This window comes from Phoxinus phoxinus, assembly GCF_949152265.1.
Source record: "Phoxinus phoxinus genome assembly, chromosome: 12".
NCBI lineage: Eukaryota > Metazoa > Chordata > Actinopteri > Cypriniformes > Leuciscidae > Phoxinus > Phoxinus phoxinus.
In genome coordinates this window covers 8209679-8234287 of record NC_136887.1, presented here as the reverse complement: position 1 = coordinate 8234287, position 24609 = coordinate 8209679, and the positions used below count along the sequence as shown (strand labels likewise).

The following is a 24609-nucleotide window of genomic DNA, read 5'->3' as shown; positions in this document are numbered from 1 at the left end:
GACGTAATGAGCAATATAGCCTACTAGCCGTGACTCCTCCTTTATGTGTACAGATGTGACGTAATGAGCAATATAGCCTACTAGCCGAGACTCCTTCTTTATGTGTACAGATGTGACGTAATGAGCAATATAGCCTACTAGCCGAGACTCTTCTTTATGTGTACAGATGTGACGTAATGAGCAATATAGCCTACTAGCCGTGACTCCTCCTTTATGTGTACAGATGTGACGTAATGAGCAATATAGCCGACTAGCCGAGACTCTTCTTTATGTGTACAGATGTGACGTAATGAGCAATATAGCCGACTAGCCGCGACTCTTCTTTATGTGTACAGATGTGACGTAATGAGCAATATAGCCTAGCCGAGACTCTTCTTTATGTGTACAGATGTGACGTAATGACGCAAAGACATGTTTTCCCGCAGAAATCCACCAGTACCACTGGAATTAAAAACATTATTACAAGCTTAGCGTTTTGAATCGAGCTAAGGCAAGCAGATAGTTTTGAACACTGGCTGGTTATGTACTTGCTCAAAAATTTATTTTGGATAATTTTTAACCCAAAAAAAATACGGACTGCAGCTTTAACGGGAACATTAGCTAAATGTTTTTAACCTATTTTTTGTTAGTTGGGATCAGGGCTATCGGTAGAGGAGAAACCTGAACATGTCTGTCCACTGACGGTCCCCATCCAACCTGACGGAGACTGAGAGGATCTGTAGAGAAGAATGACAGAAAATCCCCACATCCAGATGTATTCAAATTATATATTTTTTTTAACTGATCAGTTTGATCACTGAAAGAGGTTTTATTTGGTTCTTGAAAAGATTAAACCCAAGTGTGAAAATCCTTAAAGCGTATTGCCATGAGCATCAGAGTGTGGCCTCTTTTTGATTAAATGTATATCAAATAGCATCTGCAATTTCTGAAAAAAAAGTCACAATATATTTTTTTTGGGGGCCAAATCTTGCAGACATATACCTTAAATCATTCAAATAAAACATCTAATAATTTCAAAATAAAGTGAAAATATTGGTAACACTTTACAATAAGATTTCATTAGTTAACTACATTAGTTAACATTAACTAAGAATGAACAATTCTTCTACAACATTTATTCATCTTTGTTTATGTACATTTTCACATAATACATTAACATCAAAGGTTGTATTTGTTAACATTATTGTTGCACTGTGAACTAACATGAACAAACACAGAACAGCTGATCAATAATAATTCATAATGATAATAATAATAATTGTTATTATTATTCAAAGTTTTAAAATGTAGTTTGTTATTATGCTACTGCTAGTGCTACTGTAACGAATTGAAATGTGTATTTGCTTTACTAGTTGTCAGGTGGCGCTGTGCTCCATGATCTCCTCATAGCAGCAGCAGGAGCCACGAAGAAGACCGAGTGATTTCTTCCGGTTCTGTAACGAAGATGGCGACAGTTAGGTGCAGAAAGTAAATAAATAATAATAAAAATATCGTTAATTCTGCCAGAAACCGCCCTTTTTATTTAGACTCTGCGACGAAATGTCGTCCCGAACGGCATATTTCTACGACCCAGACGTGGGGAACTTTCACTATGGTAAGATTTATCTGTGTGTGTCTGTTAGCAGATGTGGCTAATCAATGAACACACTGCAAAGGCTCACTGTTTACTTTCATAAGTGACTTTTGATAGATTTGATCTTAAACTGGTATGCCAGAAAATCACGCTATATATTTATTGCACATTTGTGCACTATACATAGGAACCAAAAGTGTAAAAATTAAAAAAGCTTTTATTGTGCATTTCATTCATTTAATACAGCATTATAGTTTTCATTAACGCGCATATGTGTTGCAACACTAAAGCTGACATGAAAAACCTGTTGATCCTGCTCAGATCATCTTGATTGGACAATATTCAAAAGTTTTCAAATATTAAAAACATCTTTGCGTCATTAGTTCACAGTCACTGATAAATATAGAGTTATGGTGGACTTTTAGAAAAATTATATTAAGTTGAAATGCTGTATTTCACATGAAGTCAGAAAGATTTTATCTGATACTATTTGTGATTCATTGTTAAAACCAGTTTTAGGCATATAGGGTATTGTAGGACATGCACTATATTGTTTATAAGAGGCACTCCATGTAAGAATTAATAACTATGATCTTTATCACAGAATTGGACGACAGTAAATCAAATCTGGTCCCACTTTATATTAGGTGTCTTTAACAACTATGTACTAACATTTGCCTGCATGATTTAATATAATTATTAATTAATTTCTAATTAAGTGGGTGAAAATGGGTTTTCAAGCATCAATACCTCTCTAAATGTTATATTTTTCCTGTACATTAAAATGTGTTGTTTACAGTTGTACTGAGAAAAATAAATAATAAATAATGTCTACCATATATATATATATATATATATATATATATTTACCACAGTTTATAGAAGACAGCCACTAAAATGTCATTCAGTTTAAATATAGTTAATATAAAAAAAAATACTGTCAGGAATTTAGAAAAACAGTAATTTAAAGACATCACAAATACTTATTAATTGTATCAAACTTTATTCTTTGCTATTATCTAATCCAAGGGCGTAGGTTTGGTCTCAGCTTTGGTGGGGACATCCCACCCCCACACTGCCCCCTTATTTTTTCAACCAATCAAATGACGGCGTTCCTTGTACTGTCCTACTGTCGTACTGGCCATGGGAATCGATGCAAATCGCTGCAACAGGGTTTTTTTCCTGGCTCAAAACTAGGCGGAGTTGGTAAAATTCTGATGATGTACTTTATTAAAAAGATAATTTAACTTGTATTTTTCATATACCAACGCTTGTTTTCCACAGTACTTTTGTGGATGGACCTCGGTACCTCTAGGGGGGTCAGGGACAGGGTGCATGCCTACCCATAAGAATTTTTTTTACATTTTAAAGATAAATTCATTAATCTGGTGCACTTTGAGTCACCAGAACCCACTGGAAAAAATAAATAATCCACCCGCCCAAACCTATGATATTCTCAGATTTAGATATCTGATCATTACATTACAATTCAAATGATCAGTGTTAAGCATGATAATATGGTAAAATGTCACACTGTAGTAGGGTGATTTACAAATAACATTTATTTAAAATAAAAGTTCTTCTTTTGGCAAAATTAAATTTCTTTAATAGCCTAAACCGAGGCTTTACTCCCTTCAAACTTAAATTGTCAATGTTTCATTACGTCACTGTTGGAAAACAATCTTATCAGAATATAATTTTTTTACCTTTATAAAGGGCATTTTCCCCCTAATTTTATTAAATGTATGCTCAGCGCCAACGCTCCCACCACGCGCTGTGCGTAGGGCACCAAGAGCCGAGGGGGCACCAAAAACATTACCTAATGAAAATCAATAATAATGCCGATATTATTTCAGTATAGAAATACAGACATCCCGGGAGTCTCCCGCATATTGATAGCGGCTCACTGATGCCCGCGAATTAGTTAAAACCTCCCGGAATCTAGCGAGCGCGCCCGCGAGACAGACTGTGCTTCAAACCGCGTAGCACGTGCACAGAGAGGAAGAGAGAGCAAGAGATCGCGCGCGCGTGTGCCTCAAGAAGCGCATGTAATATGATTGATGGACACAGGACAGAATGGACACAGGAACCCAACAGAACCGTCACGGTGGAAAAAGTGTATCTGAGCATGTGACTGTCTATCCGAGTTTTGTCGAGAGCAGAAGGCACCTAATTTGACGGAGACGGCCGCCTCGTAATTCTCTCACAAATATTGGTGGGGACAATTTTGTCATTTTAAAATATTGATTGGGACTAGTACCTAGCGTCCCCCCCTAAACCTACGCCCATGATCTAATCTAATCTCACCTAAGGCGTGTTCAGACCTTTATTTTGAAATAGTGATGAACATGAAAAACATGAAAGAATGGTAGAAACCTCAGTTTGTTTTCATGCCAAGAGTTCAAAAGATAGTATCCATTCAATTCTAATGTCAACTAGTGGAAAAGTTTGGTACTGCACCCAATCAAAATCTCACTGAAAGCTCATTTTTTAACATATCAACCTAGAATTTGAAACACAACTTGTTCAGATTTTTGGCTTTGATTTTTTTTTAGTGTGCATTTTTATAGTCCTCCAGGTTTTGAAAATATATATTTTATATAAAATATGAATAATTCAATTTTTAACATTGTTCATTTTTATAAACTCAAACTTCTATAACTTTTTTTCTGTTTTTAACTTTAATTTATTTCACTTCTACAAAAAATCTGCCAAATGTCTTCTTTACAACTAGACCAATCTTACATCTATATTCCAAAGCATTCCTGAATTACAACCATTTAAGTTTGGGATGTGCATTTTCATGTCTATTAAAAAAGGGGGTGCTTAAGGGGTTAACAAAAGTTATTTGAATTTTGAAAAATCGAAGTAGACACTTTACTTGCATGCAGTAGGTTAACAGTTATTTATTTGCATGTAAAGGACACCAAAGTGAAAACACCCTAATAGACAACCCCAGCTAGGCAACACCATTAGTTATGTGATATTTAGGGGCAGAACATACAGTAAGCTGAACTACAGAAAGCACTTTTTTATATTTATTCTCCCCTCTGTTTTGTTTGCTCCAGGCGCAGGACACCCGATGAAGCCGCACCGACTGTCTCTCACACACAGTCTTGTCCTGCATTATGGACTCTACAAGAAGATGATGGTATGATCAGTCTGTTCAGCGCTTGTTGTTTAGTCCGATCACATTTCCCTGACAAGAAGCGATTCGCATCAGATGCTCATGAGCAAATGCTCTCTCTCTGTACAGGTTTTCAAACCATACAAGGCCTCCCAGCATGACATGTGCCGCTTCCACTCGGAAGATTACATCGACTTCCTGCAGAAGGTCAGTCCGAACAACATGCAGGGCTTCACCAAGAGTCTCAACGCCTTCAACGTAGGAGATGACTGGTGAGTTTTCCCACACATATATATATATATTAGGGGTGTAACGGTACGCAAAAATCACGGTTCGGTACGTACCTCGGTTTTAAAGTCACGGTTCGGTTCATTTTCGGTACAGTAAGGGAAAGAAATGCAAAACATTAAACTGCTGGTTGTTTACTATAAACTTTTTTTAACAATTTGTTTACACTTTTTTAAACACACTTTTTAATAAAATATAATTAATAAAAAATATATAAAATAAAAAAAGAATAAGAAATAAAATACTGCTGCAAAGTTCTCCACTAAATAAAATACTCTTAAACCAATACTGGCCATGACGCTCGCTAGCGAGAGGCTGGGTTAAAGCGAGCATAGTGTGTATGTGGTGATCGGGCCGAATTTTAGGCAGTAGATTTTAGACAGCAGTAACCGAACCCGACTTAACACAGGCGCGCATGCACGCGTTTCGTTGTCACAGCAACATAAACAAATTTCCGCACACAGGAAGACAGATGTTATGGTAATATTTTACATGTATTTGAATCACAAAAACGATTAATCAGATTTAATCAGTGCAACGCGGAGACTTCCGACACTTAATATGTTTGTGTGGAAACTCGGAATTGACGCATGTTCCGCCGACAAAACTAGCCTAATTTACGTGACAGATTGCATTCGGTGCACATGTGAACCGTACCGAAACGGTCCGGTACGAATACATGTACCGTTACACCCCTAATATATATATATATATATATATATATATATATATATATATATATATATATGCCTTTAAAATGAACTATTTTAAAAGCATTTAATTGTTGAAGTCTTTATAAATATTTTGGCTTAAGATTTAAGGTTACAAACCAAATGTATTTTAATGAATGTGAAAGTACGTAGCAACTCTGCTTGGTATAATATATAGGTCTTCTTTTAAATGTTTAAGGCGAGACACTACAGGTGAATAGGGTACATTTTTTAAATAATAGATATCACCATGAAACTTCCTCAGTTGATTACTTGCACAAGTTCATAAAAAAATGTATTACAAGTTTTTGAAATTTGTATGTTTAATTATGCAAATTAGGCATTATCACATTTTTGCATATTATTTCGGTTGATAGATCTGAACATATGATAAAGCCAGGTGCAAAATTATTTTTTCATTTTGATTACACACAAGATGAAAAAAGATGTTCAGAGGGATTTCAGGATATATGCTTTCATTACCTAGGAAATCAAAATATACAAATATCAAATATTTTTTATAGCCTTAAAAAATAAAATTTCGCCATATTTTTATTATTATTAAAATGTCACATAAATCAGGCCAGGAATGAGTTCTTAACAAATCCCTCTGAACATATCTTCAGAATACTGCTAAGTGTATAACTGGAAAGTTTGGTGTACATCGGTGCTACATAGGCTGAGATGTTTATACTGGAGAATGACAAAAAACTCATTTTGAGAAAAAGGCATTTAAAGATTTGTAATGTAAAAAATCATACTTTTTTTTTTAGAGGAAACAACTATTTACAGACACAATATCTCATCAAATCATTAGCAACAACAATACAAACCACCTAAAACACATAAAAACTTATAAACACAGCATTTATGGCCTTCAACTGAGCAGAAAAACAGTCAAAAACACACATCTAAACTTCAGAGCGTCACATGATGCATCTGAACGAATCACGTTGTCAGAAATTGAGCCAATGAGATTTCGCTTTTAGAGTTAAATGCCCATTGTACTTTCACGATTGGTTGCTGATTAAAAGGAAATTACCATATTTGGATCCGACAGCATTGTACAGGAGAGAGAGAGAGCTTTCCAGCGGTGAAAGACAGAGATCGCGGAGCAGCGCGTTGATTTAGAACGCCAACTTTTGTTGAATTTCGGATAAATCTACAGACGCAAACAGACAAAGTGTAGTAAAATAAAGACCTAAAAGTGTATTTTGGACTATTTTTCACCACAAGTCTGAAAGAAGACATGTTATTGAAGACAAATAGCCCAAAATCTCAAAATTGACCAGTAAATTTTTTTTATGTTTTTGCCTGTCGTGTCTCGCCTTAATTAACTAAGACTTTTCTAATAATGTGTCCTTTTTTGTTCTTAGTCCTGTCTTTCCAGGTCTGTTTGAGTTTTGTTCGAGATACACAGGCGCCTCCTTGCAAGGAGCAACTCAGTTAAATCACAAGGTCAGATGCTGGAAATGTTGCGCTTACACATGAATTGCACATTGGAAACCTTCTTCTTCTTTTTTACCTGGAATGTTTGGAAATGGATCTTTCCTTCTGACACACTACTGCAAAATAAATAAACCATTTTTTGTGTGAAAATTAAAAAAATGAAGACTTTTGCACTATATATATATATATATATATAAATAATCATGTATAATTTTATTTAATTCCTTTTCTTAAATTAAACTTTGTTTTTGTCCACCCTGTATTTACACTGTAAACTGGTTTGTTTTTACAGTCATTTAATGGTTTAGTATGTTACCATAGTAGTTGCTCTACCCGCTTATACACTATTAATTTGATTTCTGCAGGCCTTAAAAAGGTGTGAAAATGCCTTTAATTTGATTTCAAAACCCTGCAGATACCCTTTATTCGAAATCTAAAATATGTCAATACAAAAAAAGAAAAGAAAACATGATTAGTGGTACAGATCTCGAACTCTTTGAATTCCTGCATTGTTTTTGATGAAGACTAATTCAGTTGTTCATTGTATAGATATGTGACATTGCCATAAACTGGGCTGGAGGTTTACATCATGCTAAAAAGTTTGAGGTAAGCGTCTGATTTCTCTTCACATCTTTCACTCCGGAAGAACGTCATGTGCGTATAAAGGATTTTACATGATTTTATTTTCTATTTTCAGGCGTCTGGATTTTGCTACGTGAATGACATTGTCATCAGTATTCTTGAGCTCCTGAAGTAAGTGAGAGATGGGCAGGAAGTGACATCACACCAAATAACAAGATACTCCTGATGTTTTGCATTTTAATTTGATTATGTTTGCTGTTCACTTGATTAATTCTGATTTTAAAATGCAGTATTTAAAATGATTCTGAGACTATTTATGAAAGTATAAGACAAACTTATAATTGCTCTTTAGGTTTTTTGGAATTAACTTAAATAGTCTTGCATGTGTGGCACATAAATTCATAAAAATGCAGATATCCCATGTAGTTTCTCAATTGTTCTGTAGCGAATAGGGCAGACACAATAACATTGGCTGTAAGTACCTGTTTGTTTGACCAGTGTTAGTGCTGTTTGACAACAGTCATTTTATTATTGCAATTATTTTTGGTGATAATAGTGGTGTGGAAATGACACACTTTTAACATGACCATGTAAAAACTGCATCCATAATGATAGAATTGGCTAAATGCTTTATGAAACCGTTTATATGGAGTATAGCATGAACACGTGGGCTTTAGCTCATCTCTACATATCTTCTCTGTTTCTGTCTCTGATAGGTATCATCCACGTGTGCTCTACATTGACATTGACATTCATCATGGTGATGGTGTACAGGAAGCATTTTATCTCACAGACAGGGTCATGACTGTATCCTTCCACAAATATGGGAACTACTTTTTCCCAGGAACTGGTATGATGTTCTTACTTTCTGATATAAGTCATCTATACAGTGTTGTGCACATTGTTTTAGCCAGGGCTCAAAAAATCAATCGGTTCACACCGAGCAGAATCAGTATCCGAAAACCGAAAATTATTTGATTTGATTAGAATAAATACCCGGTGATAAAAAAAAATTGCCTAAACTCTATAGAGGAGCTTGAATGTTGAAATGTTAATATAATGACACATGCAAGTGTCTGAGTATACATAGTCATTATACAAATTTTATTTATCTCCTTAATAATAGCGGTTCTACACTAACCTGTAATTTTCGCTGGTTTCAAAGCACACCATACTGGATATAATCTGCCATTTATTTTCACTTTAATGTATTTGCTTCAACGGTTGGTGACATATCGTCAGAAAAACTCCTGAGATCCAGAAGCTAATGCAGCGACTTATCTATGATGACTTTTCACTCACATTTCATTTACGTCGGATGCTTCAATGTCACATTTGCATAGGCCGTACTATTTGAATTCATGATTGGTTGACTGCCAAATTATAATATTAAATAAAACGATAAAATAACGTTATTATATATAACCGGTTAATGGTCATTTTTCAAATAAGCATTTCTGTTCAGATTGATTAAACTTGATTGTTTTTGTTAAAAAAATTATTTTCCGCTTTTTGTCTTCGTATCTTGAACCGGTTCAGAGCCCTGGTTTTAGCTGTTAATCACACATTCATATGGAAAGATGAATTCATGTTTTAAAAAGAAGCTTGAACTTCACAAACACACTGCGATTGAAACACTGTACTAATAACACACTGTTTTTGTTGTTGTGTGTGTTAAGGTGATATGTATGAGGTGGGAGCTGAGAGCGGCCGCTACTACTGCCTCAACGTCCCACTGAGAGACGGCATTGATGACCAGAGTGAGTGGATTTATGGTGTAATATTCACATTTGAGTCTTTATACAATTAAATATACAAGTCTGAAAAAAGCGTAGTTTCACTCAGATCATGTAGTTGTAATAGCAAAGCCATAGACTGCTGTTTTACTGGGTGAAATATGGACAAAATATCATATATTCAAACACCTTCACAGATTGAATAAAGAAACTGTTTCTTTTAAAGCAGCCGATCCGAATGTGGTTGTGGTAAAACGCTACCTAATATTGATTTAATGCAAACATAGAGGAAGAGGATTTAACCCGATGGTCTTCGGGGTCTATTGGACCCCAAATGACTTTTGTTCAAATACATTTTTTCCCCCCCTTTGTCCAAATGGTGTGAAACTTTCTACAGCTCTCAACACTTTCTAGATCTACAAAAAAAATGAAAATGAAATATCTGTTTTTATGTTGGAGTCACAAAAATAGTGACACTCGTGGTCTTGACCCGCACTTCAAAATAGACAAAATTCATCATCAAAATCAGAAACCACGCAGATCACATAGGCAGAAATGACAGAAATAAAGTGGCACACTTCTAACAATGCAAAAAACATCAACATCTCACCACACGCGCAAACACACACATATAGAGGAATATATTTTTTGAGACTATAAAAACTGTTCTCTTATCATTTGTAAAATAAAATAATCTAAAATGCAGAACCACCACAAAATAAATTGCTAACATTAAGACACATTAGAAAATACACACCCACACACACTTGTGAAAAGATATCTTTCAGTTAGTCAAATAAATAGCATATAGTGGAGCTCTATAGCCATCTAGTGGTTAAAGTGATTTGTTTAACTGCATTTTCCAAAAATCTTACATTAAAACATGTAAAATTATCCATGTTATCCCCATGAATGAAAGGTAGAAATCTGGGTCTTTATTTATTTATAGAAATTTAAAAGATCTCATAAATCCTCCAAAAACTGCACAAATGTTGAGTAAAAAACAATAATAAACAGAGTAAAATTATATTTGTAAAAAAAATATATATATTATTCTGTTACAAAATTAAATGCTATTGTCTGGGGTCCAATAGACTCCAAAGACCACGAGTGTCACTCCAAATGAAGACCATCAGAGGGTTGAGCAGTTTTTTTTCTTCTGTATTGTCAGGCTATAGACAGCTGTTCCAGCCGGTCATCAAGCAGGTGGTGGACTTCTATCAGCCGACCTGTATCGTTCTTCAGGTGAGGGCACAAACTCTGTCAGTCGTAACGTTGTGCTGCTGTACTGGTTGCTCATCTCTCTCGTCTCGTCTGCAGTGTGGAGCAGATTCTTTGGGATGTGATCGATTAGGATGCTTCAATCTCAGCATACGAGGTCATGGGTAAGAGTCTCTATACCCTCACATCAAACTACACACAGTGTTTGAAATCTTGAACGTAAAACTCCTTGATAATCTCATTTAAAACGCTTGTATTTGTAGAGAATGTGTGGAGTTTGTGAAGGGCTTCAAAATCCCGCTGCTTGTTCTGGGTGGAGGAGGCTACACCGTGCGAAACGTTGCTAGATGCTGGTGCGTTCATCATTTTATTCTTTTATCTACATTTAGTATAAATCATCAAAAGAGAAAAAAAAATATTTTAAAGGGGTCATATTATACTTATTATACATAATACATATTATTCTCTCTCTGAAATGGGCAATAGTGCCCTCTGTTGCCAACACATAGGCAACTCGTTTGAAGAAGACATTTTTAGTTTTTAGCAAAAATAAATTGTACACACCTGATATAGTTTTACCATGATTTTTTTGTCACCATGAATATAGCCACAGAAGCTGGCATGGCATTAAAAACAAACAAAGACATAGGCTCTGGTTTTGCTGTCAAGTCCAATAACATTTTGAACTTCCTGTTTAATAATAACATGATTGAAAATTCTGAATAACCAAAGTGAAAATACATTGGCATTTAAATTTAATTACTTTGCATCACTTGCCACTGTTACCTCTAGTTTGCTCATATTAAAGTGTTGACTCTCTCCCTCTTTAAACTACTAGAGGTGGGCAAAATTAGTCATTTAGAAGATTTAGTCATTAGAAAATTTGTATTTTTTTAAGCAAAATCTTTACCATGATATAAGTAATTTTCAATCACAGTAAGGAACACTGTCACAATATAATAATTCTGCATGGAACCAGAGATGCTACTAATTCAAATGAAAGCCATACGCTATATTTCGCAATATCATTGCTTAAAGGACTGCAAATTTAATGTTGAAAACGTTAAACTCTCATCAGACTCTTTGACAACCAGCGATGTTTCACTTAAGGCAACTGAATTGTATCTTCATTGATCTTTTCTGGGAACAATACTGACCAATATTTAAATCTCTAAATGGAACAATACTGACTAATATTTAAATCTCTAAATGGAACAATACTGACCAATATTTAAATCTCTAAATAGAACAATACTGACCAATATTTAAATCTCTAAATGGAACATTTAAATAGAATATTCTCTAAATAGAACAATATTGGCCAATATTTAAATCTCTAAATGGAACATTTAAATAGAATATTCTCTAAATAGAACAATATTGGCCAATATTTAAATCTCTAAATAGAACAATACTGACCAATATTTAAATCTCTAAATGGAACAATACTGACCAATATTTAAATCTCTAAATGGAACATTTAAATAGAATATTCTCTAAATAGAACAATATTGGCCAATATTTAAATCTCTTAATTAGTGCTGTCAATCAATAAAAGAAAAATCATCGAATTAATTGCAAATTTTTCTGTAATTAATCACAATTAATCATACCTAACATTAAAGTTTTTGATATATTTTCAACAACTGTAGCCTATATTTTAAATATTTGTTTAATTGCATGTTTTTATGAAAGAAGGCATCACCGATAACAATACTGCTACTCTCTATGAAATGTATTTTTTCCCCTCAATTTTAGCCATTAAATAAATATCAAAAATGTATCTTTTATTTCACTTATTGCATGTGGAAAAAAAAGTGCAAAGTTTGTTATAAACGGACCAGTTCTCTGAAGAACGCTATGAGATGAAACGTTTGCTCTCTGGTCTGTTTTTCTGAAACGTTTGCTTTTTAAAAAATTTTTTTTTAGTTTTCATAGTACATAAAGGTTTTTCACTTAAAAGAAATATGACCCCTTTAATCTCTTGAGTATATAATATCTTTGCTGTCTGACTGTTATCTTCTGCTATTTTCATTAATGCATCATAGCTTTCATTTTTAGGACATTTGAAACATCCTTGCTAGTTGACGAGTCCATAAGTGATGAACTACCATATAGTGGTAAGACGGCAACTCTGAAGAAAAGATATCTAGAATTATTGCATGTTTCTGTTCTTCTGTTACGTATTATCTAGCGGTCGTGTGAATTAGTGTCCTCTAGGTCAGGGGTTCTCAAACTTTTTGGCCCCAGGGATGTCTCATTGGGTGGAAAATATTTTTTTATTACAGAGCTCATAACTATACGTTAATGTGGGTGTGAGTAATGGACACAATATGCTTGTTTTATTGAGGCAAAAGTCTGTAAATATGTTTTAATAATACAGCAACACCAGGTCAAACTTAAGTTGTTGAAAAAAAACCTTTGAAACATCAAAAATAATGTAAAATACCGGTAAATAAAACTTGTTTACAAACATTATTATATACAAGTATTTTATTACATCTTATGTTTATTTTTTTAAATAAACATCAATTATAGTGGCATTCATTAAGGTTATTTTATTCATTAAATTCAGCCTAAACTAATTTGTTTAAAGGTACAATATGTAAGAATTTTGTAATAAAATATCCAAATATCACTTGCACAGTGTGATATATTTCCTGCAGTTGTGTACTTACAATATCCCAAAAGTCTTCAAATATTTCTTATTTCAGAGAAATTCCAATTTTAAATAATGGCCCGTCCCGGGAACAAATGTCGCCTGTCAATGACGCAATATCCGCGCAATCCTCGGTTTCCACTCGTACTGCCATAGCCATGATGTAACCATGGCGACAGACGTGGACAACTGCGTAGTGCGTAACGTTTAGCGGCACGCTGTTCTTATTTCGTTCAAACATTATGGACCATGGCAAGCAGACTTTGGAACAAAAAAGGAGAACTAAAACGAGGATCAATATCGGCGTGGCGTTTTCGAGATGCCGAGAGCTCCACGTCCGTGACAAACTTGGACTTGACAGAGCTTCACGAGTAACGACTTGACAGCGACGCCGCTCTTGCACATTAGTTACTTTATTAGACAGGTGAGCACATGTACATAAAACTAATCAATGTTATATAGCTCAACATGATGAAATGTTAGAATATGATCTGTATGTTATTCTAATGTTGATCTAGCTTATACTGCTAGTCTCATATAGCAAACGAACTAACACATAGAATATCATTATAACTTTCAACACACTCAAATGCAGTTTAGTGTGACAGTGTAGCGTTAGACCAAGTGAAACAGCGCTGCGTTACCTCACAAGTTTAATTTGTCTAATAAACTGACCTGTGCGAGTAATTCAGCACTTGCGGGTAGTTCGGTAGAATTAAATATCCTTTTTCCTTTATATCCGCGGGACTCGCGTGTGATATCTGTCTATTATTAGCAATCGCGACCTGCTTCATACCACTCTAATGTTAAAAACATGGATCTAATAATGTTAATGGATGCGTGAAAACATTCATCAGCTTGACAGCAAGTCCCAGCATTCAGCTCGTCACTGCGTCATAAACCTACGCCTTTGTTATTGTAAGAGGTGAGCGACCCCTAGCGGCGAAAAAAGTTACATATTGTAGCTTTAAACTGAAACTGCCGTTGGACTCTCATTCAGCACAAATACAAATGTTTCCACATTCACATGTATTTGGATCCTAAACTATTGTTTATTATGGCAATAATTAGGGCTGGGTATTGACACAAATTTCACGATTCAATTCGATTTCAATTCACAAGCTTGCGATTCAATATCGGTTATTTTGGATATATATGGGGTACAGTACATGGAACATTTTCTCAAGGGAAAGGAATCTCTATAATGCTGTAAACTATACATGGGAGTCAGTTGGTACAACATTATTATAATGTTGAAGGTTAAAATGAACTGATTTGTAAACAAACAATTAATACACTTAAGGAAGTTTTTATAATAGTTATAATATTAGCTTTACAATTAGATAATTCTATTTCTACTCCAATTTGTTTTTTGATATACAAACATTTAAATTATGGCTGTCATAAAAAAAAATTATGGATTTATTCAAACATGGATTCAAAACAAGACTTTGTTTCATATCAAAAGTGTAAAAACACAAAGTTTTTTAGCAATTTATTGGATGGGAGGCGCGCTTCATTCATCAACTGAAAACAGGATAGACTAATCGATTTAAGAATCAATATTGGTTCATAAAATTAAGAATCGATTAAAATGGAGAAATCAATATCTTTTACCCAGCCCTATAAATAATGCTTTGTACTTCTCATGTTCCAATATCCAAATAAAACTGCATCCTTCACATGCACAAAAAATATGTTTGAATAACACCAGTGACAAATTGAGCCAAATAAAGTTTGATGATGAGTAGGCTGTGATGTTCAGTTAGCAAGGCTGACTGGTGTGTGTTTGGGTGTGTGTGGGTGCAAGGCGCTGGCATGATCTCTTTGATTGTTTTTTTTTTACTTATAGCAGCGGAAATCTTATTTATGAGCATACAGGGAGTAATTCAAAATCATTCATCATTCAAAACTGTGAAGGGTCTATTTTGTACATTCAAAATAACAAAACGTTTTGCTTTTGTAAAATAAAGAAAACAAAAGGATGCACTTTCTGCCGTTTCAGGCTCTTGTCTCCTTGAACTGTTTTTTGGAGCGCGTCACAAAAATGAACCGAAACTCATCGTATACTTGAGAATTACATCTATAAAAACCTTTAAGTGTCTAAATTTTCCTACATTAAACGCATTAAATAAATCACTATGGAATATAAAACGCAGCACGCTTCAGATGATAAAAAACCTATTGTCTGTAAAATGCGGTTTCACGGCCCGCGTGGCTGTTGGCTGCACACCCTGCCTTGAGAACCCCTGATCTAGGTTACAAATCACTGCTTTAAAACTGCCCCAAAATATTTTAGTTTGTAAAAGATCTTCTCATGCCTGTATTTGTCCCCTGCACAGAATACTTTGAATATTTTGCTCCAGACTTCACACTTCACCCAGATGTCAGCACAAGGATAGAAAACCAAAACTCTAGACAAGTATGCATTATTTTCCTCACACATAGTTTGTGTCTACAAACATTCTTCACATTTGCATTTGTCTTGACACACAGTAGGATCCGAAGGTCTCAGACCACATGCACAAACTCTTTATAACCTGGAAATAAAGTTGAGGATCTTAATGTAAAACCAATAATAATGAAAGCTCAATGTTTTGGATTGTAGATTCTAAAAATCGTGCTTCCCCCATATTTGTTGAATCACGGAAGCTACACCTGATATTTTGCCAAGAGATTTATTATTTGAACATGTGTCATGTGTCAGACAGAGAGAAACACAGGCATATAAGAATAAGGCTACATGAGAGGAGGTCTTCATTCTAGATTTCTCTATTCCCCATTATCTATCTTCTCACCCCATCATGCTAGATGTAAATGGTTTCTGGGTTTCTCCTTCCTTACCCCATAATCTCTATGTTTCCTCCTTCCTCTCACCCCCTCATCATGCCTTAATGCTTCTCTGAGTTGGCACAGTAAGATTCAGCTTATATACATCACAGAGAGACTTACAACTTCCTTGTAAGGTAGAAAAACATATTGCTTATGTTTAAAGATGGAATGTCTACCTAATGCACATGGTCAATCCACTATCCACATTAAGAAACTATTTCTTCAGTGTATACATTAGTGGTGTATACATTAGTGTTATACAAATGGTACATTTGCATCAGTTGAAACATTCATTCTCCTTGCAAAGAACACGAACTGTACGAATTTGAAGTATCATCATCATTGGAACATCTCCGCTAAGTGAACATTGCATACCTCTAAGCAAAATATAACTTTACCAGCTCTCTGCTCAGTACACATGTACAAACATAGTCTGACTTCACAAAATACATTATGAAATTATAAAGAAAATTAATAAAGAAAAATAATACTAAAAAATAACATTAAACAGTCAATTTTCAGTCTTCATTCCCTCCACTGGAACTACGACAGTCAGTTCCACACCTTCACTCCACCAGTGGCCACCTAATGAAGCGATAGTGAGGAAAAGGAAAAGCAGACCAAAGAAAGATACGATAGAAAAACAAAATAAACAAAATAAAGATACAATGGAAACAAAAGGAAAACACAAAACGAAAAACACAAAGGAAAAACAAAACAAACAAATAACCCCAACCCATGTTATGTCCCCGTATACTATGTGTCTTTAACGTCTATGTGTAAGCATCTAAAATTGACCCCAATCATCTAAGAAAATAAAAAACTAATAAATCTTCTGCCGGTGCCTTGACTCGTTAAATACTCCTCAAGTTCCCGGCTAAAACAACAACCAAAATAATAAACTAAAATAAACGTTGATGTTAAAGGATCCTATCCCTTGGGGTTGTAAATCAGTAAGCGAGTGTTCATTGTTTGTGAGGTTGTGTTTTGTAAGTAATGTAGCATGTGTAAAATCTCCTATTTTACTCCTTATGTCCCATTCTCGGTTTTATCCATTTGTTATCAAAGGAGCATTTCTAAAGTTATCTTTAATTTAAATAATTAATTTATTTATCCCCTGTTATCCAGACTTCTCTTGAGTTAGCAAAAACAATCTTCATCTTTAACAACACCATGTCTTGTAATTGTCCAAATGCCATGTATAATGATCTGCAAAAGTGAAAACTATGGTAGACATAATAATTCACATATGATTCAGGATCTAATACTTTAGACAATGTTGTCCATAAGGAAACTAACATTATATTTCTAAAATAAATGAACAATGTTTGTTTTAGTCTCCACAGAATTAATGACAATCACCCTCATGGTCTCAGCTAGTTCTTGAAAACTCTTTCCCATCAGCTCTTTTGTAAATAATCTCCTTTCCTCAGGGTGTTCCCCCTGACATAGTTATATCAAGTTATTAAGACACTTGTCACATCCAAGGAATGCGGTTTCTGGTGATCAGGCATTGGAGAGCTCACATTTTTGGGCAGACTGCTGTAACCCTCAATGATGCTGTTGGCCTAACAAACATCTGCTCAACCATACCCATCTCACATAAACACCCCCCTTCAGGGTAGGTGCCCAGTGGCGGTGACACCCTGCCTAGGAAGTCCTCCGTTGGCCATTAGAGAATCTTGCCGTCTTTGAGAAATCACCTCATGCTCACTGTAACCGCTCTTTCCCATTAGGAAATTTTAACAGGTATTTTCTGGAGCTCAGGAAAGTTCATTCAAGAGCCATCAGAGCCATTTGGAATGCCTAATAGTGTAAACATATGGAGACAAATTAATGACAGTATTTAATCACCAAAATCCATTCGACATCTTCAAACATCAACATATCAATGCTGAGTTTATACTCAGTGAATCTAGTTATTACAACCGTCCATTAAGTGTAATGTTCTGTTACATCAACAACCGGTACCATCCGCCCTGTACATGGTGAAGACAAAGATGAGAAAAAGTAGTTACTGGTCATGGGATAAACAAATAAAAATTCTCACCTCTATTATTCAAGGTAGATTATCATTCTTAAAACATTTAACTCCCAATTGAATGTATAATTTCTTTTAAAATCTCTGTGTCTATAATCTCCAACTGAGACACTGTGCTGTACTTTGAATAGCTTGTTACTTATGCCACAGGCTCAAATATCAGAATCTAACTGACTTTGAATGAGAGAAAGACTCTGAGAGAAAGTCCAGAATGCCTCAGAGTATTTCTGCATTTTCATAACTTTTATAATTTCACTCTACTCACTTTTTACTCTGACTTTGTCAGAAATTACATGTGTTTCAAATAAACATCTCTGTAAAAATGTTTTCCTTATATATTTTCCAACTCACATTCTTTTGGAGTCATTATCTATAATTTAATTTTTCATCAACTTCTACTTGTCAATTAACTATACAACTATTATCATAGATCTTTCCTCAAAGTAATTCCTTAACTTTAATCTTATGATCTTATTTTTTATCTCTTGTTCTTTTTAGACAAAAACTAACATTTTGTAACGTTAAACAATTATTTACTTTTAAACCCACAGTAACACCAGAAATTTCTGTTCAAAAGCTTAGCTTGTTTCTGTTCTTCTCTCAAATACCCCGAAGATAATGTTTTGCTATACAATTACTTTCGGTCATTTTACCACTCTCTGTGTATACTAGAGAAGCAACAGGCTTTCTATTTATATCTCTGTGTGTCTGTGTCTAAAGCAGGGTATAGATTCCAAAGGAAGGGGCTGCTACTCCCTTCTCACTCAGTTATCTTTTTCCTTCCTTTTCAGTTTAACTCAAATCAGATAATTTTTCTTCTTTCTTTTTTAATTTTATCTCAGATTAATTTGTTTGATTTTTCTTTTTCTTTAAGTTTAACTCAGATCAGTAACCTCAAATATTTGAACAGCTTTACGGTCAAAATCAAGAATGCCCGCGATCCTAGCTAGTTACAAAGGGCGCCTTTAATACTTGTATTACTTCAGCGTGTTACAATGTTTTAGATCTGCCATCATTTTACAGTATCGCCACACTTAACCGCTTCTGTCAATCAAGTATCGCTTGTCACACTATCCTCGTCTCCTTCTGAGATCGAATCTTCAAGTGTGTTGGATATGTTTTAGGGATCTGCCATCGTTTTAAACAGTCCCGCCACAGCCCACCCACATGAACAGTCGTAATCAAGCAACTTTTCTAGCTTAACCGTCTTATAGCTAATTCTCCCAAATGACTAAATGGCTTTTTTTCTAAAAAAGATCCATCTCCATCCCAGCATATCAAATATTGTTAGAGGTTTACTTTTCAGAGAAACTTTAATAAGTCAAATTAAATTGAAATACTTCATTTAACTTAATTTTTTCTTAATTTTAATTGTTTTAATTTATGTCTGACACATGTATTCTTTGGCTACACATCTGGTACTTTAAATAACACAGTTCTTTTAAGCAGTCTCAGTCAATGTCTCAAATCATCAGGCAGACTTAAACTTTTTTAGAATAGAAAAAGTCTTACCTGGAATGACTGAGACAAATGCCTGAAGATGCGATCCTGTTCGTTCGTGACGCCAACTGTAGATTCTAAAAATCGTGCTTCCCCCATATTTGTTGAATCACGGAAGCTACACCTGATATTTTGCCAAGAGATTTATTATTTGAACATGTGTCATGTGTCAGACAGAGAGAAACACAGGCATATAAGAATAAGGCTACATGAGAGGAGGTCTTCATTCTAGATTTCTCTATTCCCCATTATCTATCTTCTCACCCCATCATGCTAGATGTAAATGGTTTCTGGGTTTCTCCTTCCTTACCCCATAATCTCTATGTTTCCTCCTTCCTCTCACCCCCTCATCATGCCTTAATGCTTCTCTGAGTTGGCACAGTAAGATTCAGCTTATATACATCACAGAGAGACTTACAACTTCCTTGTAAGGTAGAAAAACATATTGCTTATGTTTAAAGATGGAATGTCTACCTAATGCACATGGTCAATCCACTATCCACATTAAGAAACTATTTCTTCAGTGTATACATTAGTGGTGTATACATTAGTGTTATACAAATGGTACATTTGCATCAGTTGAAACATTCATTCTCCTTGCAAAGAACACGAACTGTACGAATTTGAAGTATCATCATCATTGGAACATCTCCGCTAAGTGAACATTGCATACCTCTAAGCAAAATATAACTTTACCAGCTCTCTGCTCAGTACACATGTACAAACATAGTCTGACTTCACAAAATACATTATGAAATTATAAAGAAAATTAATAAAGAAAAATAATACTAAAAAATAACATTAAACAGTCAATTTTCAGTCTTCATGGATTCAGATGCAGCACAAGATGATGTTTGGAAGATACTGTTAGTGCTGTCAATAAAGCAAAAAAAAGAAACATACATTTTGGAATAGTTTAGTATTTGGTTTGTGCATTTAAATGCAACTTTTAATTTTTGTATTAAATGATAGTAATGCATAACAGAAGCATTTCCGCAAGTTTACGTGTGAACTTTAGTTTTTTTTTACATAAATCTGGCATTTGAATATTTTCAAGGGCAGGCTTACCCAAATGGGGTTTGTAAATTAAAGTGATAGTTTGTTTCTGATTTCATATGCAAAAATGCTTGTTACGTTTGGAGTATTAGTTTGAAACCTCAGGTGGTGCTTCAAGTGAAGGTTTCATTGGTGTGGCCACTAACCGGTACTGTATTACCTCTGTTTGCAGTATTTGGATCAGATTCGTCAAACTGTGTTCGAGAACTTGAAGATGTTGAATCATGCGCCAAGTGTTCAGATCCACGACGTTCCCTCCGATCTGCTGAGTTATGAGCGGCCGGATGAGGCCGATCCCGATGAGAGAGGATCCGAAGACAACTTCTCTAGGTGATTATTAGACTAACACTGTTCTCCCGAACTCTTCGGCTCACCTTTATGTGAACAAAAATACAGTAAGAACAGTCATTGTGAAATATTATTATTACAATTTAACTGAAAATAATTATTTTCTATTGTAATATATTTGAAAATAGTTTATCCTGTGATGGCATTTTTCCTGTCATTACTCCAGTCTTTAGTGTCACATGATCCTTCAGAAATCATTCTATCAGAACAATATGTATTATTACCGGTAATGTTGAAAACAACTATGCTGTTTAATAGTGGTTGAAACTATTATATCCTTTTTCCAGGATTCTTTGATGAATAGAAAGTTACATCATAAAGATCATTTATTTAAAAATATAATTTTATTTGAAATTAAATTTTTGGGAACCATGTAAAAGACTTTACTTTCAGTTTAATGCATTCTTGTTGAATAATTTTGTATTTTATTTTTTTATCAAAAAAAATTACAATAATTTACCCCGAACTTATACTATATATATATACTACTACCAAATTTTGAATCAAAATATTGTCATTTTGATCATTTATTTGCAGGAACTTACAACAGTTTTTAGACCTTAAATAATGCAAAGAAAGCAAATTTATACTTAAAACAATACAAATTATTATTTTTTTACTTGGGAAGAGTTCAGAAATCAATATTTGGTGGAATATCCCTGATTTCCAATCCCAGCTTTCATGTCTTGGCATGTTCTCCATCAGTCTGTCACATTTGCTTTATGCCACTCCTGGTGAAGAACATCCAGCAGTTTGTCTTTATTTAATGGCTGCTGAAGCTCTTGATCACACACTGTGGTGAGAGAGGTGTTCAGCGGTTCAGGTCTGGAGATGTGATGGTCATGACAGGGTCTTGATCTGGTGCTCGATTGTCCTGGCTTTGAGGATTGGAGATTTGTCCTGCGGGAAAACCCAATCCTTCCAGTTGAGGAATATTGTCAGAGCAGAAGGAAGCCATTTTCTTCCATGATAATCTTGTACGTGGCTCGAGTCACGCGTCTTTCATAAAGACAGATCTTCCTGATTCAGTTTTCAGCTTTATTAAAGGGGGGGGTGAAACACAGTTTCAGTCAATCTCATGTTAATCTCGAGTACCTATAGAGTAGTATTGCATCCTTCATATCTTCAAAAAGTCTTTAGTTTTATTATATTTATAAAAGAAAGATGGGCTGTACCGAGTCTTTCCGGAAAAAAACGAGTGTCTGGAAGCTGTGACATTCTTTACCGTGAGGAAAAAAACGTTATCCAAAACAAACCATGACTAACAATCAGATTCAGCCATACATTTATGATCCAGAATCAGATCCCGGGGCTGAAATTGAACATGAGCAGCAGCAACGACGACTACAGCAGGACGTCTCTACGTGGTGTGTACTGGAACCGATGACTTCCCTAAAGCCGAGCACAGCGCTTTGATGGGCGTACTGCTATCGCTCTCTCGCTCTGGTCTACGGGTGCGCGCGCGCCCTTCCGGGAGAAGTGCCCTTAGGAGCCGTATAAGGAAATCCCGCCGCATCTGACGTCACACACGCCCATACTCGAAAAAAAACTTTCCGAAACTTGTGACAAACCGGAAGGAGTATTTTTTGGCACAGAAATACTCCATCAAACGTACAACTTAATTTTTGAAACTTTGTCCATGTTTAGCATGGGAATCCAACTCTTTAACAGTGTAAAAAACGCAGTATGCATGAAATAGCATTTCACCCCCCCTTTAAGCTTTCTGTAGTTTTCATCCTAAAAGTGTGCGCACAAAAGACGTACGTACATGCAAAAGTTTTCAGATTTATTAAACCATTTGTACGGCAGAACCTGCACAAAATTCCCTCTATAAAACCCAGTCAGCTGAGGATAGACGCATCGCCACCCCGAAACCATATATGGAGATTGCAATGCCTAGTTTTACTATGCATAAATCATCTGCATGTTATTTCCATGCATATTCCCATCCACGTGATACCAAGTTCAACACAAGACATTTGAAAAATTTCAGATACAGACTATCTGTAGTCTCATAAATGACATGCTGTCACATTACACTGCTGAAAATTTACTATTTTATTACTTTTTGCTTTACACAAATCAAATTTATGCAATTTTGCCCATAAGGTAAACATATATTTTAGAATGTTTATATAATAATCTAAATGTGGAAATGTTTACTTCAGTACTTCACTCACTCCAGTAAAAGTCCGTACGGTGCGCACATATTTACACCTAGTCTGTTTTTTTATTTATGGATCCCGATATGTGCGTGGAAAATTGCATACGCAAATTCCAATGCCCTTTTTGTGTACACAACGTTTCTACATCAGACCCCTGGTCCTCTAATGGTTAGACGGAGAGTCCTACAGCACACAGTCTCTCTCTCTCTCACACACACACACACACACTGTAGTTTGGTGGAGGATTGGTGATGTTCTGGTGCTTCTTCCGGAAGGCTAGAATCGGGACCGACTGATGGAGAACATGCCAAGACTCATGAAAGCTGGGATTGTAATAATCAGGGTTATTCCACCAAATATTGATTTCTGAACACTTCCTAGGTTAAAACATTAGCATTGTGTTGTTTAAAAATGCATATAAACTTGCTTTCTTTGCATTATTAGATTTTCTGAAAATAAATGCTCTAAATGACAATGTTTTTACTTGAAATTTGGAAGAAATATTGTCAGTAGTTATTAAAATAAAACTTTACAAAAATGTTTTACTCAAACACATAGATATAAATAGTAAATCCAAAGAAACCTCTAATTTTGACAAATGTCAGCTGCATATTGAATATCCTGACCAACTACGTCTGTTTCCTCACAGGCCTGAAGCTGCGAACGAGTTTTATGATGGTGACCATGATAATGATAAAGAAAGTGATGTGGAGATCTGATGAAGACTGGACCTGACTTGGGTCTTTTTAGCTATGAAGATGTCCATTCCTTGCCATATCTATAGTACTTAACTGCATTGTGATGAGTGTGTGAAAGCCAATTCGAATTGTTTTTCTTTATGCGCACTGTGTAGTTTGCCCTGTGTAGAACTTTTTATTGTCACAACAGTATTTCCTTTTTATCAAAGATTAGCTATAAAAGGGAACTTCACACTGAGTCCTGTGTACGACAGATACTGTATTTGTATTGAAAAGGATCAAAAATCATGTGATGAATGAGTGTATATCCAAGTGGTTATCATTAACTGAATATTTTTGCCTTGGCTTTTTCATAATTTGTTTATAGAATGTTTCTGTAATAAATCTGTTGGAAAAGAGCCTTTCTAACGTCTTCAACTTCCATCTACACAGTCTAACCTGAAGAACTGCCCACAAGTGTGCTAGATCCTCAATGGCAGTAGTTCAGTGGATTGTGCAGTTGTATTCATGTTTTTTATTGTATTATCTCATCGTTACAGTTTTTTGATGTGATAGTCATAAAAAAAACACCTCAGAGATAATTTTATAGTATTCTCACAAAGAAGTTTACTCAAATGTTCATGT

The 24609-nt window shown here is 35.0% G+C and overlaps 1 protein-coding gene across 1 annotated transcript; it reads left to right on the top strand.

Moving 5' to 3' along the window:
* The first annotated feature begins 1357 nt into the window (after window positions 1–1357).
* hdac3 (histone deacetylase 3) lies at window positions 1358–24486 on the top strand. Its single transcript, XM_079631467.1, has 15 exons — window positions 1358–1594; window positions 4642–4724; window positions 4830–4972; window positions 7075–7156; window positions 7697–7753; window positions 7845–7900; window positions 8446–8579; window positions 9409–9489; window positions 10637–10710; window positions 10786–10850; window positions 10950–11039; window positions 12748–12806; window positions 15688–15767; window positions 20947–21104; window positions 23937–24486. Exons 1-15 carry the CDS (start codon window positions 1540–1542, stop codon window positions 24004–24006), a joined length of 1287 nt encoding a protein of 428 aa, XP_079487593.1. The 5' UTR covers window positions 1358–1539; the 3' UTR covers window positions 24007–24486.
* Window positions 24487–24609: the final 123 nt, after the last annotated feature.

Bases quoted from the DNA above. Each gene is read 5' to 3' on its own strand.
- hdac3 (XM_079631467.1), top strand. From the start codon at position 1,540: ATGTCGTCCCGAACGGCATATTTCTACGACCCAGACGTGGGGAACTTT. The intron at 4,973-7,074 runs GTGAGTTTTCCC...TTTTGTTCTTAG, and splicing joins TTCAACGTAGGAGATGACTG to TCCTGTCTTTCCAGGTCTGT. The intron at 12,807-15,687 runs GTAAGACGGCAA...TCCCCTGCACAG, and splicing joins TGATGAACTACCATATAGTG to AATACTTTGAATATTTTGCT.